Source organism: Orcinus orca, chromosome 16 (assembly GCF_937001465.1).
Source record: "Orcinus orca chromosome 16, mOrcOrc1.1, whole genome shotgun sequence".
Lineage (NCBI taxonomy): Eukaryota > Metazoa > Chordata > Mammalia > Artiodactyla > Delphinidae > Orcinus > Orcinus orca.
The window spans coordinates 23,031,866-23,049,300 of record NC_064574.1 but is presented as its reverse complement, the minus strand read 5'-3'; the positions used below and the strand labels follow the sequence as shown (position 1 = coordinate 23,049,300).

The window sequence follows — 17,435 nt, the reverse complement described above, 5'->3', positions numbered from 1 at the left end:
AATTAGTTTTAGAAAAAAAGAATGGAAAAAGATATACAGGCATACCAGGTTCCAGACCACTGCAATAAAGTGAATATGCAATAAAGCAAATATCGCAATAAAGTAAGTCACACAAATGTTTTTGGTTTCCCAATGCACGTAAAAGTTATGCTTACACTATATTATAATCTATGAAGTGTGCAATAGCATTATGTCTAAAAAAGTAACTTAATTAAAAATTACTTTATTACTAAAAAATGTTGACCATCACCTGAGGCTTCAGTGGGTCGTAATCTTTTTGCAATAGTAAAGATCACTAATCACAGATCACTATAACAAATACAATAGTAGTGAAAAAGTTTGCAATATTGCTACAATTAGCAAAATGTGACACAGAGAAATGAAGTGAGAAAATGCTGTTAGAAATATGGCACCAATAGACTTGATGCAGGGTTGCTGCAAACCTTTAATTTATTAAAAAGTCACTATTTGTGAAGTACAAAAAAGTGAAGCACAATAAAACTAGGTATGCCTGTATAAACATCAGCCAGATGACTTCAGAACAAAGACAATTACCAGACTCAGAGAGGGATGTTCTGTCATGATAAAATGATTAATTCACCAAGAAGACATAGTAATCCTCAATGTCTATGCATCAAACAGCAGAGCTTCAAACTATATGAATTAAAAAAAAATCTGATAGAACTGAAAGGAGAAAGAGACAAATCCACAATTTTATTTGGAGACATCAATACCTTTCTCTCCTCTCAATAACTGATAGAACTAAACCAAAAATTAGCAAGGATACAGAAGAATTCAACACCATTAACCAACAAGATAGAACTGACATTTACAGAACACTCCACCCAAACAACAGCACACAATCTTTTCAAGTGCACAAAACATTTACCAAGAAAAACCACATCCTGGGTCATAAAATAAACCTCAAAAAATATAAACAAAAAGAACTCATAAGAGTGTATTATAAAAGTTTAGATATGGAAAACAAATTAGTGGCTAAAGAGACTGAGTGTCACTTAAAAAGGGGTAGTATGAGGGAGATCTTTGTGGCGAAAGAACAGTTCTGTATCTTGATTTTGGTGGTGGTTACCTAATCTACACATGTGATATAAGGGTAAAGAGCAAGACACATACATTGTTCTAATGTCAATTTCCTGGTTTTGATATACTATGTAAAATGTAACCACTGGGGGCAAATGGATACATGGGATCCCTCTGTACTACTTTTGCAACTTTCTGTGAATCTATAATTATTTCAAAATAAAAAGTTGAAAATTTACTTCTTTCTCCAGAAGCTATGGGAGCATATGCTCTATCAAGTATTAGTAAATCATGAAAAAGAAAGACGTGGAATCCATGAAAAATGGGGAACCAACATAGAGGAAAACTTCCAGGGTGCAAACACAGAGAAATTTTATTACACTAGTTAAGCAGCACCTCCAAACATCAACTTGTTCTTACTGGAATTGAAGGTCAGAAGGCTTCAAGAGTGACAAGAGAGAGGAGGAGGAAACAAAGATCATATGATAAGTTTGACTTCTTAGAAAAATTCCTTTACATAGCTATTGGAGAGAGTGATCAGACTTGATCAAATGTCCAAAGAAAATGAAGCAAAAAAAAAAAAAAAAAAGCCATCAACATTTTATTCCTCAAAACTCCCTGAGCGGTATGGCTAGATATTTTAATTATCAGTTGGTTTAATAGTTGGGGGATTTCATTATTAGCTAGCTAGGAACGAAGGACAAAAAAACTGACCAAAGGGAAAGGATAATGATGGTGCATCAAAGAAAAATTTTACATATTTCACATTTCTGCCTAGAGGTGGCTAGCACTGGGTGTGCCAAAGACAACTAAGGCCAATTAAGATGTCATCATGGGTAAGTTTGCCATTAACTGCTGAGCCCCACAATGAACTACAGAGGCTCTCAACACATTGCTTCCAAGCTTACGTTCTGTAGACCTCGCCAGTCGCTGGGAGAGTGAATTTACTTACTGACATGTCCATTCCATGAAGTCTTCGTGTCTCCTGAACCATTACAGTCTCTAATATTTTATAATACAAAATTTCTGCAAGCTTTAGTCTGTTTACAGCAAAATCTACGGGGGGAAACAAAGGGAAAACACGTGCTAAATAAATGTAGCTGTTAAGAACTAAAGAACAAAACTTATATAAGCTTCAATCAGATATATTAAAAATTGCAGGGAAAGAAAAAACTTGAGTTTCTATTTTTCTTGGAACAATCTATCTACTTTCAATGCTTTATCAATTTCAGTTTTGTCTTCTTACCTATGTGAGATCCTGGCTGTTCATCTGTTGATTGGGTATAGTGTTGGCAGAAAGTCTCTCCTATTAGTTTCACTGTTTTCATAATGTTTTCCATAGGATTACGCATACAAGACCTAAAAAATACAAAAGGAACCTAATTAACAGAAAAAAAATTCCAGAGTACCAACATTTCTTCATTCAAGAATTAGTCTAGTTTTTAGTGACCAAAGTCCTATTCTCAGGTGTAAACCTAGATATGTAAACACAGCATATTTCAAACCAGTCTACAGCCTTTAAATATAATCATTTGGCATATTGTTTTGGAATTTCAACATTACGGGAGTCAATGTTCTCTCTATTATGCTTCTATTTATATGAAATTCTAAAAAGGCAAAATTCTAAGGACAGAAAACATATCAGTGGTTTCCAGAGGCTGGGGATGGCATAGGGATTGACTACAAAGGGGCATAAATTTGGGGGGACTGTTCTATGTCTTGATCATGGTGGTGATGGTTATACAACTGTATACATTTGTCAAATCTCATACAACTGTACAGTAAAAAGGATGACTCTTGTATATAAATTATACTTCAATAAACCTGATTTAAGAAAGATTTCTTCATCTGATTTAAGAAAATGATAGGCAGCATTTATGTATATATTGTGCTGGAACAATAAACTGCATTTAGTTCTTATCAAAGCCAAAAGAATAACAAATAAAAAAAATGTAGCATTAAAAAGGAAGATGGACTTCCCTGGTGGCACAGTGTTTAAGAATCTGCCTGCCAATGCAAGGGACACGGGTTCGATCCCTGGTCTGGGAAGATCCCACATGCTGCAGAGCAACTAAGCCTGTGTACCACAACTACTGAGCCTGTGCTCTAGAGCCCGCAAGCCACAAGTACTGAAGCCCGAGCGCCCGAGAGACTGTGCACTGCAACTACTGAGCCCACGCACCGCAACTACTGAAGCACTAGCGCTCTAGGGTGCACGTGCCGCAACTACTGAGCCCAAGTGCTGCAACTACTGAAGACTGCGCGCCTAGAGCCCATACTCTGCAACAAGAGAAGCCACCGCAATGAGAAGCCAGCATACCATGACGAAGAGTAGCCCCTGCTTGCAGCAATGAAGACCGAACGCAGCCAAAAATTAAATTAAAAAAAAAAAAAAAAGACATTTGGCAAGAAGCAATTAATCCTGTTACTTTTATATTATTAACTCTGTTACCTTTCTATCAATAAAACACAGAATACAGGTCTTAATTCAGAAATGACAAACAAATCCAAGACTGTGAGAAACAATGTGATTTGCCCAAAGCCAAATAACTAGTGCAGGGTTCAGAATTCCCGGTCCCATGTTCAAAAAGACCAGCATCATGTGCAGCATCATGTGCCATGTAGCATATATGGCAAAAACATTTTATATTCTTATCAAGTTCTTCTAATGCAAAGCTGTGCCTCTTGAGTTATATTTTCTTCCAAATAGGTTGTCTTTTTAAAATTTTATTATGTGGTAAAAACACATAACAAATTTACCCTCTTAATTTTTAAGTGTACATTACTGTCAACTATGTGCATGTTATTGTATAGTGATCTCTAGAACTTTCTCATCTTGCATAAATGAAACTCTATACCCATCGAACAACAACTCCCTGTTTCCCCCCTCCCCCAGCCCCTGGCAACCACCATGCTACTTTCTGTTTCTATCAGTCTTATTACTTTAGATACCTCATATAAGTGGAATCATGCAGTATTTGTCTTTTTGTGATTGGCTTATTTCACTCTGTATAATGTCTTCAAGATTCATCCATATTGTAGCATATGACAAGATTTCTTTCTTTTTAAGGCTGAGTAATATTCTGTTGTACATACCACATTTTCTTTATTCATTCATTCAACAGTGGACATTTAGGTTGGTTCTATATCTTGGCTCTTATGGGTAATGCTGCAATAAACTTGGGTGTGCAGCTATCTCTTTGAGATCCTGTTTTCAACTCTTTGGGATATATACCCAGAAGTGGGATTGCTAGGTCATAAAAATTCTATTTTTGAGAAATCTCCATACTGTTTCCCATATCAGCTACACCATTTATAATCCCACCAATGGAGTGCCAATTCTGATACTCACCAACACATTTATTATTTTCTGTTTTTTTGATACTGGCCATTCTAACGGGTGATATCTCATTGTGGTTTTAATTTGCATTTACCTGATGATTAGTAATGTTGAGAATTTTTTCACATGCTTGTTGGTTATTTTTATGTCTTCTTTGGAGAAATGTCTATTTAAGTCTTTTGCCCCTTTTTCAAATCAGGTGTTTGTTGTTTTTTTGTTTTGTTTTTTGTTGTTTGAGTTGTAGGAGTTCTTTATATACTCTGGCTATTAACCCCTTATCTGATATATGGTTTGCAATTGCATTCTTCTATTCTAGTAGGTTGCTTTTTCATCCTACTGATTATTTTCAATGCTGTACAGAAGTATTTAAGTGGGATATAGTCCCATTTTTCTATTTTTGCTTTTGTTACCTATACTTTTGATGTCACATCCAAGAAATCACTGCCCATTTCAGTGTCATAAAGCTTTTCACCTATGTTTTCTTCTAGTTGTACAGTTTCAGGTCTCATGTTTAGGTTTTTAACAAATTTTGAGTTAACTTTTGTACATGGTGTAAGATAAAAGTCCATCTTCATTCTTTTGCATGTGGATATCTCAAAGAGATATTTGCATACTCAAGTTCACTGCAGCATTACTCACAGCAGCCAAGATGTGGAAGCAACCTATATGTCCACTGACGAATGAATGGATAAAGGAAGTGTGGTATGTATATATATACAATGGAATATTATACAGGCTTAAAAAGAAGGAAATCCTGCCATATGCTACAGCATGGATGAACCTTGAAGATATGATACTAAGTGAATCTGACTTTCCCCATAGTGTAGTCTTGGCACCCTTGTCAAAGATCATTTAATGATATATGTGAAGGTTTATTTTGGGACTCTAGTCTATTCCATGTCTAGTCTACATGTCTGTCTTTATGCCAATACCATACTGTTTTGCTCACTGTAGCTTTGGAATGTGTTTTGAAATCAGAAATGTGAGGCCTCCAGCTTTTTACTTCTTTCTCAAGATTATTTTGGCTAATAAAAGTCCTTCAAGGGCTTCCCTGGTGGCGCAGTGGTAGATAGTCCACCTGACGATGCAGGGGACACAGGTTCGTGCCCCGGTCTGGGAAATCCCACATGTCGCGGAGTGGCTGGGCCTGTGAGCCATGGCCGATAAGCCTGTGTGTCCGGAGCCTGTGCTCCGCAACAGGAGAGGCCACAACAGTGAGAGGCCCGTGTACCGCAAAAAAAAAAAAAAAAAAAGTCCTTCAAAATTCCTTATGAATTTTAGATTTTTTTTTTCTATTTCTGTAAAAATGCCATTGGGATTTTGATAGGGACTGTACTGAATCTGTAGATTGCTTTGGGTAATATGGACATTTTAACAATATTAAATCTTCCAATTCATAAACATGGAATGTCTTTCCATTTATTTGTTTCTAGGTTCTTTGTCTTTTGCATTCTATGTTTTCTTCCTTCCTTCCTTCTCTTGCGCTTTAAAATGTCTGCAAGATGCTTTGCCATTTCTTTTTAACTTGTTCATGCTAAATGGATAGTTCAGTTCAGATCTATTTATTCAAATGCTATGAGGGTAGATCTTTATGAATCTTCCTACTTTACATGCAATCTGCTTACCTTCTGAGCTATGGTTGAGGCTGGGGCTTCTTCTGTCCACTTTTCTATAGACTGAGGTTTAGGGACTAGTGGGAGGGCACAGATGTGCTATGTTCAGCTTTTGTTAGAGGATCAGGGCTTTGCTTTCTCTTCTGAGATTTAGTTAAATGTCCCCATTCCAGGGTTCACTATACCTTGGTCAGAGATATCTTCTAGTTCTATGAAGATCTCTCCCCAAATAAGCTAGGAATCTTGGAAAATGGTAGGTCCTGAGAATTTTTCATATTTCTGCTATCTTGGTGGTATACAGGGACTTTCACTTGGGGAGGTTTCTATGACTTTTTACTCATATGCCTACTCATGCCATTTGTTTCTCTCCACATCTGGGTTATTAATGAGTATTTTCAAGATCCTATCAATAGGACTTCCCTGGTGGCACAGTGGTTAAGAATCTGCCTGCCAATGCAGGGGATGTGGGTTCGAGGCCTGGTCCGGGAAGATCCCACATGCCGCGGAGCAACTAAGCCCGTGCATCACAACTACTGAGCCCGCGTGCCACAACTACTGAAGCCCGCGCACCTAGAGCCACACTCTGCAACAAAAGAAGCCACCGCAATGAGAAGTCCGTGCACCGCAATGAAGAGTAGCTCCCGCTTGCCACAATTAGAGAAAGCCCACGCGCAGCAACAAAGACCCAATGCAGCCAAAAATAATAAATAAGTAAAATAAATAAATAAAAAGATCCCATCAACACACCCTTTCCCCCCAGTAACGCTTCTTGGGGATAGGCATACCAGAAGCAACCATTTCCTTTCCTGACCACCACTTTGGAAAATTATAGCATGAAATCATATCCCTCTCCTCATTTGGTTTCTGCTGATAGATAGTCTGCTGATTTTTACTATTCTGTTATTAGGTATTAGGAAATAAGGTTCTCTAATCTGGCCTCACTTTATCATCTTTACTATGAAATATGCTTCTTTTTCTTAGACAATTGCATAAAATTCCATTTTACAGCTGTACCATCAATATGTAACCAGTCTCCCATTTGATGGACATTTATATTGAACCCATTTAAAAACAATGTAAAAAGAAAAACAGTAATGCATAAATTAGGGGTGTTACCAGAATGGAATGTTGGAGCTAAATAACCTTTAAGATACATTTAACCTTGAAAGTCTATAATAATACGAAATAAAATTTATATATAATTTTTAATAGGTACTTCTATCTGATTTTAGGTCAACATACTTTGTGATTGAAATGGTACAGTAAAACTTGCCAGATGTATATCCAGTATCTCCAGAATTCGGAAATACTGAAAACAGAATGGAATACAGAATCTAATTTAAAAGAGACATTTGGAAAAATACTAGTATTGTACTCACTCAAAAATGTTTATAAGTTGTTCACTTGGTGCATTTTTCAGTCCGGCCACAATACTCTGTAACCGGCTCACACTTTGGGTGGCTGAAGCAACAGGAGTAATGACTGCTTCTTTTTCTCTTAAATATCGTCGTCCTGTCAGTGGTGTAGAAGGTGCAAATGATGTTTTCTGTCAGAAAAGAAAATTATGTGAGATTAAAAAGCTACCTTCTTCCTCATTATGTGTTTAATTCAGTACATATGCCATCTTCTCTATTCACGTTTAATAGGTTACTTTCTCCCCCTCTTCTGGTTACCCACCAAAATTTTAGCAATATTATGCTAATAACATCCTACCTTTGAATAACACTTTCCCAAAGTGCTTTCTATCTATAATCTCATTTTATCTTCATAACATTCATTTGAAATATAACAGGCACATTTTCATTTTACATATGAGGCAATAGGCACAGAGAAGTTATAAAACTTGTTTAAGCTGACAAAGGTAATGGCAGAGCTGGGACTAAAACTTAGGTTTCCATCTTCTGGACCAGTGAATTTTCCATTAGACCTCATCCTCCAACCTACCTAAGACATAAATACAGAATTAAGCCTTGGCTATTAACAATCAAATCAGAGTTATATGGCTGAAGTTTGGGAAGAGCACATAGTTCGTCATGGGTAGGAAAGCAAACTAAATTTTAAATCAAGAGAAGAGTGGCTAAAGTGATGCAAAGAAAAAATAGGAGGAAAGCATAAATCCTTCTTCATATCCAAAGACACATACTCTACTGAAAAGCCAGGCATTCTGGGAAAATATCCAAATATGAAAAATTGCAAGAAATGAGGTAAAAATACTAAATGCCACAGTTTTGAAAGCTACCTTTAAGGCTTTCATGGGAAATATGAGTTAATAGAAGAAACTCAAGATTTAACTTGAAAGATGCTGCTGCTGTTAGTAGAATCACACACACAGAGAAAAAGATCATTCAAGACTGAGGCCAGGCTAGGTTAATTACTTTTTCAAAGTGTTGTTGAAGGTTACACTCCACATTAGCCTGTGCTGTCAGTTTCCCTAATGGGGCATCACCAGTGAACTTTCGAGGAGTTCCAATTTCCTCTTCTGCATCTGCTCCCAAAAAGATCCTCTCATCAAAGTCACCAACAGTTAAAACATATTCTTCATACTCCTTGTTCACTGCTTTGCTGAAAAGAGAATTATTTTAAGCTGCTAGAACAAAACTAAGTTACACAATGGATTTATCTTGACTTGAAGATAGATTTTGACTCCACAGACTAGAAAAGCTCATGACTTTCTAGTTTTTATTAACTTTGCCCATCTAACAATATCAGAGGTTTCTATCCGATCACAGACATTCTTCACATTCACATACATGGCAATAAATTACTTTGAAAGGTGAGTGAAAAGAATATACACTTAATCTGGAAACTAGTTGAACCTAATTAAGACCTGATCATTGAGGAAACAATTGTGTGTGGCCTTGAAATATAAGCACATTCTGAACTTGCCAATATTTGATTAATTTGCCAATATTAGTTTACAAAGAATGTAAACTCAAATACAGAAGTCATTGGGTCTGTTTATGAGTTTCTTAGGAGAGCAGCTGTTTTAAGAGCAAATGGGATCTTAAAATAAATGTACTTAAAGACAGCAAGGCTTAGTGATAACACCCACTCAGCCACGGAAGCAGAAGGAACTTGAATTTGGAGCAGTTACCTTCATACAACATTTCACTTAACAAACTGCAACAAATCATATTGATAACTTATGATATGCCAGATACCATCAGTGCTAGACACTTACCTATTATCAGTAAAACTAGAAAGGTCCAGAAGGCATTCTCCCTTTAAAATCTGGGGAAAAAAACCCACTTTGTGACTTCATGTAAGTAAGCATATTAACATACACACAAAAATACTACATTTATCTAAATTTTCACATTGGTAGTTATAAATAACACACACACACACAAAATAGAATTACTAAATATTTCTTTCAGACCTGTAAATCCTATTTAGTATGCAAATAAAATATTAAAAAACATTTAAAGTCAAGTTTTGAAAATACTTTGTAGTCTATAGCAGTGGTTTCCAAATTTTAGTGACATAACAATCATGTAGGGGAACTTGTTAAAAATGCAGACTGACAGACCTCAAGGTCTGAACTAAGGCAGCAGTTTGTTTGTTTTTTGTTTTTGCGGTAGAGGGCCTCTCCCGTTGTGGAGCACAGGCTCCGGATGCACAGGCTCAGCGGCCATGGCTCACGGGCCCAGCCGCTCTGCGGCATGTGGGATCCTCCCAGACCGGGGCGCGAACCCGTGTCCCCTGCATCGGCAGGCGGACTCTCAACCACTGCGCCACCAGGGAAGCCCAAGGCAGAAGTTTTAACAAATTCCTCAAGTAATTCTCATGAAAGCTGTCCAATTTTAAACATTGGTCTATGGAAAATGGAAACTAACAGTTACTGAATGATAATATATGTCAGGCAAGCAAAAGATTTGAAAGGAATATAGGTACTGTTACTGGTGACAGAGGAAAACTACACTGTTATCAATATTTTCTGTGTATCCACACTATACTTAGATTACTACATAACAAGGGTTGCAAACTCAAATGATTTCAGGGGTCAGGGATCAACGTACATAAATGAAGATGGCAGAAAGCATGCTTCCCATCCTAAAAGAGGTGGCCAAAAGACGTGGCCATCATTTAGCTTGACAACAGTTACCATGTAGAAATTGCAAACTGGTATTGCCATAGCTTCTGATTTTTAAAAAATTTTCATATAAAAGATCTTTATGTGTAAGTTAAAAATTGAACAAAAGAAAAATGAAATAAAAAATTAAAACACCCTAAACAGGCCAAATAAAGCGTCTGGCCCATGGTCAGGAGAACCACTGTCCAAACCAGGATACTTTTGGAGTGAAAGAAGACACTATAATAATTATGCCAAGACAACAGCCAAAACCCAGATAATTCAGGCAAACCAAGATGAATGGTCATCATAGCCAGGGGCCACTAGTGCCTTGCACAATAGACATAATCCTTGAGTTCCTATAAAAGTTTATTTTGCTGGAGATTAAAGTTTTACAAAAAGATATTTTACATAGATATACACACAAAAATATATACTGTGTATATATACACATAAATAAATACTTGTTTTTTTGCTGAAAGATAAGACTAAATACAAAATGATGTCCAAGAGGGACTTCCCTGGCAGTCCAGTGGTTAAGAATCCCCCTTCCAATGCAGGGGATTCAATCCCTAGTCGGGGAACTAAGATCCCACATGCTGTGGAGCAACTAAGCCTGTGCGCCACAACTACTGAGCACACAGGCCACAACTACAGAGCCCATGCACTCTGGAGCCCGTGCACCACAACTGGAGAGAAGCCCGCGTGCCGCAGTGGAGGATCCCTCATGCCGCAACTGAAACCCAATGCTGGAGATTGGTTCAAGATGGCAGAGTAGAAGGACGTGCTCCTACTCCCTCCTGTGAGAGCAGCGGAATCACAACTAACTGTTGAACAATCATCAACAGGAAGACACTGGAACTCACCAAAAAAGATACCCCACATCCAAAGACAAAGGAGAAGCCACAGTGAGATGGTAGGAGGGGCACAATCACAATAAAATCAAATCCCATAACTGTTGGGTGGGTGACTCACAAACTGGAGAACACTTATACCACAGAAGTCCACCCACTGGAGTGAAGGTTCAGAGCCCCACGTCAGGCTTCCCAACCTAGGGGTCCGGCAATAGGAGGAGGAATTCCTAGAGAATCAGACTTTGAAGGCTAGCGGGATTTGACTGCAGGACTTTGATAGGACTGGGGGAAACAGAGACTCCACTCTTGGAGGGCACACACAAAGTAGTGTGCACATCGGGACCCAGGGGAAGGAGCAGTGACCCCACAGGAGACTGAACCAGACCTACCTGCTAGTGTTAGAGGGTCTCCTGGAGAGGTGGGGGGTGGCTGTGTCTCACTATGAGGACAAGGACACTGGCAGAAGTTCTGGGAAGTACTCCTTGGCATGAGCCCTCCCAGAGTCTGCCATTAGCCACACCAAAGAGGCCAGGAAGGCTCCAGTGTTGGGTCACCTCAGGCCAAACAACCAACAGGGAGGGAACCCAGCCCCACCCATCAGCAGACAAGCGGATTAAAGTTTTACTGAGCTCTGCCCACCACCAGTCCCTCCCATCAGGAAACTTGCACAAGCCTTGTAGATAGCCTCATCCACCAGAGGGCAGACAGCAGAAGCAAGAAGAACTACCATCCTGCAGCCTGTGGAACAAAAACCACATTCACAGAAGGATAGACAAGATGAAAAGGCAGAGGGCTATGTACCAGATGAAGGAACAAGATAAAACCCCAGAAAAACAACTAAATGAAGTGGAGATAGGCAACCTTCCAGAAAAAGAATTCAGAATAATGATAGTGAAGATGATCCAGGACCTCGGAAAAAGAATGGAGGTAAAGATCGAGAAGATGCAAGAAATGTTTAACAAAGATCTAGAAGAATTAAAGAACAAACAAACAGAGATGAACAATACAATAACTGAAATGAAAAATACACTAGAAGGAATCAATAGCAGCATAACTGAGGCAGAAGAACGGATAAGTGAGCTGGAAGACAGAATGGTGGAATTCACTGCTGCGGAACAGAATAAAGAAAAAAGAATGAAAAGAAATGAAGACAGCCTTAGAGACCTCTGGGACAACATTAAATGCAACAACATTTGCATTATAGGGGTCCTAGAAGGAGGAGAGAGAGAGAAAGGACCCGAGAAAATATTTGAAAAGATTATAGTCGAAAACTTCCCTAACATGGGAAAGGAAATAGCCACCCAAGTCCAGGAAGCGCAGAGTCCCTTACAGGACAAACCCAAGGAGAAACACACCAAGACACATAGTAATCAAACAGGCAAAAATTAAAGACAAAGAAAAATTATTGAAAGCAGCAAGGGAAAAACAACAAATAACATACAAGGGAACTCCCACAAGTTTAACGGCTGATTTCTCACCAGAAACTCTACAAGCCAGAAGTGAGTGGCATGACATACTTAAAGTGATGAAAGGGAAGGACCTACAACCAAGATTACTCTACCCGGCAAGGATCTCATTCAGATTTGATGGAGAAATCAAAAGCTTTACAGACAAGCAAAAGCTAAGAGAATTCAGCACCACCAAACCAGCTCTACAACAAATGCTAAAGGAACTTCCCTAAGTGGGAAACACAAGAGAAGAAAAGGACCTACAAAAACAAACCCAAAACAATTAAGAAAATCATAATTCTATCAAACATTTAGAGAAGAGCTAGCACCCATCCTTCTCAAACTCTTCTAAAAAATTGCAGAGGAGGGGCTTCCCTGGTGGTGCAGTCGTTGAGAGTCTGCCTGCCGATGCAGGGGACACAGGTTCGTGCCCCGGTCCGGGAAGATCCCACATGCTGCGGAGCAGCTGGGCCAGTGAGCCATGGCCACTGAGCCTGCACGTCCGGAGCCTGTGCTCCGCAATGGGAGAGGCCATAATAGTGAGAGGCCCGCGTACAGCAAAAAAAAAAAAAAAAAAATCTACAAACAACAAATGCTGGAGAGGGTGTGGAGAAAAGGGAACCCTCTTGCACTCTTGGTGAGAATGTAAATTGATACAGCCACTATGGAGAACAGTATGGCGGTTCCTTAAAAAACTGAAAATAGAATTACCATATGACCCAGCAATCCCACTACTGGGCATATACCCAGAGAAAAACATAATTCAAAAAGACACATGCACCCCAATGTTCATTGCAGCACTGTTTACAATAGCCAGGTCATGGAAGCAACCTAAATGCCCCTCGACAGACGAATGGATAAAGAAGATGTGGTACATATATACACAATGGAATATTACTCAGCCATAAAAAAGGAACGAAATTGGGTTATTTGTAGAGACGTGGATCAATCTAGAGAGTGTCATACAAAGTGAAGTAAGTCAGAAAGAGAAAAAACAAATACTGTATATTAACACATACATGTGGAACCTAGAAAAATGGTACAGATGAACAGGTTTGCAGGGCAGAAATTGAGACACAGTTGTAGAGAACAAACGTATGGACACCAAGGGGGGAAAGCGGTGGGGGGCGGGGGGGTGTGGTGGTGTGATGAATTGGGAGATTGGGATTGACATATATACACTAATATGTGTAAAATGGATAATAAGAACCTGCTGCATAAAAAATAAAATTAAAAAAAAAGACCCAAATCTACCAAAAAATAAAATTAAATAAATAAATTTTTTAAAAATATATTTTAAATAAATATTTTTTAAAAAGTATGTGTAAGAGAAGAAACCAGTTAGGGAAGACTTTATGCTCAGAGGAAAATCTCATAATAGTATTTGCAAAGAGGGGAACTATAATAATGACCTAATCCATATTCCTATTTTTTTTTTCCAACCAAAGAGAAAACTCAAGTCGTAGCTGGATTAAATGGCTCAGCGTTGGGGAAATAAATTGAGACCCAAAGGAAAAAGCCAGGGCTTCCCTGGTGGCGCAGTGGTTGAGAGTCTGCCTGCCGATGCAGGGGACGCGGGTTCGTGCCCCGGTCCGGGAGGATCCCTCGTGCCGCGGAGCGGCTGGGCCTGTGAGCCATGGCCGCTGAGCCTGTGCGTCTGGAGCCTGTGCTCTGCAGCGGGAGAGGCCACAGCAGTGAGAGACCCGCGTACCACAAAAAAAAAAAAAAAAGGAAAAAGCCAACTCAAACATATAGAAAGAGCGAGGTAAATTATTGAGAAAAAAATCCAGAATGCATGTAGGTAGCCCACAACTGTAAGGGATTTTCTGTTCTACTCATATTGAATTAAAGTTACAGTTGTTATATTGATACATCATCCTACTTTTAATAAACAGCGAGTTATTCAAATTGTGGCAATAAACTAGCTTACTCTGACCTCCTGCTTTTCATAATTCTTTATCAGGCTTACTCTGATGTTCTGTTCTTTATAATTCTCTATCAGAACCTCCTATAGTTGCCTCTGACAGTGCATTTACTTGACAGTACATACAGATGGTCACATTCTTCAACAGCTCAGTTTTGCACATCACAGAAAATCACAGGACAACTCCACATCACATCAGAGACTGAAACCTGGGAATCTTGACCCTGAGTCCTATAATGTTAAGAACTTGCTTAAAATATTGCTTTTCCCCTTGAGGCTGCTGCTGCTGACCCCCCAAAATCTGAGTCATTTAATTGTAAGTATAGTACCTTCCTGTCAAAGAGCTTTGAAATATATGGCTTAAAGTAGTGCTCCTTTATTCCTTTGGCTTCTACCAGAAGTCCGTCATGTAGTTCACACAGTACAGGAATGATGCAGGGAGGTTCTTCAGAAGCCCTAAAGTCAGCAGTATGGAAATCAGATGGTAACCCTAGTTTGACAGGGTATAAAGAGCAATGGAGGGAAAAGAGAATATGGTCAATTTTTGAAACTCTTTTTCTAAAAATTGATAATCAGTTTTCAAAAATACATAAGGTCTTACCTTTAAATGACGGATTTAGCAAGTCTCGTCTATTTGGGCACATAATGGCATTGGCAAAAATCAGATCCAAGCAGCACAGAAGTAAATGATAAGAGTTTACTAAATCATCTCCAATCATACGAAAATTACCTTTAGAAGAAAAGAGACATAAAACCCAGAAACCTTTCAGGTCAAATAGCACCAAGTTCCCACAGTAGAAATGTAAAACACCTGAAAGTGTCACCTTACCCTTAGTATAAACAAAGAGTGTCCAACAGAAATTAAAGAGCTCCTTAACACTGCAAGGAATCCTCCTAAAAAGGGGGAAAAAAATGTACTTTTTATCTGACTTACTAAATATCATTCCACATTTGTCACTTAAATTGAAACAGCAAATATAACAAATAGTAAAGTCAAATTACATATAAAATCTCATTCACAAAGGACAACTATGTTTTATTAAATGGAATTAAAAAGTAGACTTTTAAAAATGCAAATTCCCTTAATAAGTTTGTATCATAATTTTTATGTCAATTATATGAGGATTAAGTGTCTCACCTCTGCTTCCTGCTTCGTGGTAACTTTGGTGGCTCTTCATATGGATTTTGAAATATATCTAAAAAAATTGGCTCAAATTTTTTGAAAATTACAGTAGACACCTCAAAATTTCTTTCTAGCCTTTCTATACGTTCACGAAATTCTTGTGGCAAGTTTGACATGTCCATCCACTTCTTCATTTTACTAAAAAACTGTATTAAGCTAAAAAAACAGAAAAAAAGCAAATTTAAAATGAGTCCATATAATGGAAGGAAAAGAAGACACTCTACTTATGCCTAAAAATCTTTATAAAATGCCTGATTTTATTTTAAAAAAAAAGAGAGAGAGAGAAAACAAAAACCTCACTCCAAGTGCTATGAAATTACTTTGGTTCCCAGAATCACTGTGGGAATGTAGATTTTGAATTAGTAGTCAATACATAAAATACCTTCTACTATGCAGGGAGTACCTATCTACTTCTTTTATTCCCTGCAGCACCTAGACAATACTCTGCATATAAATTACAAAGTAAATGTTAGGCAACAGACTGATGAGTTCACAAAACTAGTTTGAGGAAAGACAGAATCTCCCAATACTGGATTCTGGAATTTGATCACAAAGCACCAGACTGTTACAGGGCAGGAATAAAATTCAAATGTTTGTGTTCCAACGTGTGGTTCTACCTCCAAATATAAACTAAGAAGGTAGTACATAACCAGAAAATCACTTAATGGATAATGGCTCTACCTTTCTGGCTTATTTAATTATGAGTGCATTTTTTTTATGTCCTTATGTTAGTATGGTCTTAGACTGAAATTTTGTAGTGTTAAAGCTCATTTAAGTGTCTAGGGCTATATACAGAATGATACTTGTAATTTTTTTCTTAAAAAAGGTGGTGGAAGAAATCATTAGCTAGTTGTCCATAGGTGTTCAAACTCCAGACATGCTGATTGAAATCTAAAAATCTGAGTTTTTTTTAAAAGATCTTTATCAGGGCTTCCCTGGTGGCACAGTGGATAAGAATCTGCCTGCCAATTCAGGGGACACGGGTTCGATCCCTGGTCCGGGAAGATCCCACATGCCGCAGAGCAACTAAGCCCGTGCACCACAACTACGGAGCCTGCGCTGTGGAGCCTGTGAGCCACAACTACTGAAGCCCGCATGCCTAGAGCCCGTGCACAGCATCAAGAGAAGCCACCACAATGAGAAGCCCGCGCACCACAACGAAGAGTAGCTCACGCTCGCTGCAACTAGAGAAAGCCTGCGCACAGCAATGAAGACCCAACACAGGCAAAAAAAAAAAAAAAAAAAAATGTATATCATGATACCCTGTGTGTGAGAATTCTCCTTTTTGGTTTTCTTTTTTTAACGGGTAATATGCATAATTACAAAATTTAAAAGGTACTAAAGGATATATGATGTCTGCTACCACCGCCCTCCCAGTTTTTTTCCACTAAAGCAATCAACTTTGCCTTAGTGACTAATTACATTGTTACTAGTTATTTGTCCTTGCAGAGCTTTTTAAGGCATTTATAAACATATACCTACTTAAACGTTTTTCCCACTCATACGATACCATACTACCTACAATATTCTGCACTTCATTTTTTCCCTGTAATTTATTTTGGAGATCTTTTTTTTTTTTTTTTTTTTTTGCGGTACACGGGCCTCTCACTGTTGTGGCCTCCCCCATTGCGGAGCACAGGCTCTGGATGCACAGGCTCAGCGGCCATGGCTCACGGGCCCAGCCGCTCCGCGGCATGTGGGATCTTCCTGGACCAGGGCACGAACCCATGTCCCCTGCATCGGCAGGCGGACTCTCAACCACTGTGCCAGAGAAGCCCTGGAGATCTTTTTATATCAGTTCATGTAATACTCCTTCCATAATTTTAAGAGCTGCGTTTTATTCCACTATATGAATGTACCATAAATGTATTTAAACATTCCCTTTTATCCCTTAATCTTTTTATTTTGAAATAGCATCAAACTTACAAAAAAGTTGCAAGAATAGTATACAAGAACTCCT

General features: G+C 38.5%; 1 protein-coding gene across 6 annotated transcripts in view; it reads right to left on the bottom strand.

Moving 5' to 3' along the window:
* RBL1 (RB transcriptional corepressor like 1) overlaps positions 1 to 17,435 on the bottom strand; it is a 79,684-nt gene that overhangs the window by 47,282 nt on the left and 14,967 nt on the right. For all 6 annotated transcript variants that reach the window (XM_033433686.2, XM_004272819.4, XM_033433687.2 and 3 more), the window contains exons 3-11: positions 15,431 to 15,631; positions 15,122 to 15,186; positions 14,894 to 15,022; positions 14,622 to 14,782; positions 9,176 to 9,225; positions 8,370 to 8,556; positions 7,374 to 7,540; positions 2,288 to 2,400; positions 1,994 to 2,097 (exon numbers count right to left, since the gene is read on the bottom strand). In XM_033433686.2, coding sequence (XP_033289577.1) covers positions 1,994 to 2,097; positions 2,288 to 2,400; positions 7,374 to 7,540; positions 8,370 to 8,556; positions 9,176 to 9,225; positions 14,622 to 14,782; positions 14,894 to 15,022; positions 15,122 to 15,186; positions 15,431 to 15,631 — 1,177 coding nt within the window. The remainder of the gene's footprint in view (positions 1 to 1,993; positions 2,098 to 2,287; positions 2,401 to 7,373; positions 7,541 to 8,369; positions 8,557 to 9,175; positions 9,226 to 14,621; positions 14,783 to 14,893; positions 15,023 to 15,121; positions 15,187 to 15,430; positions 15,632 to 17,435) is intronic.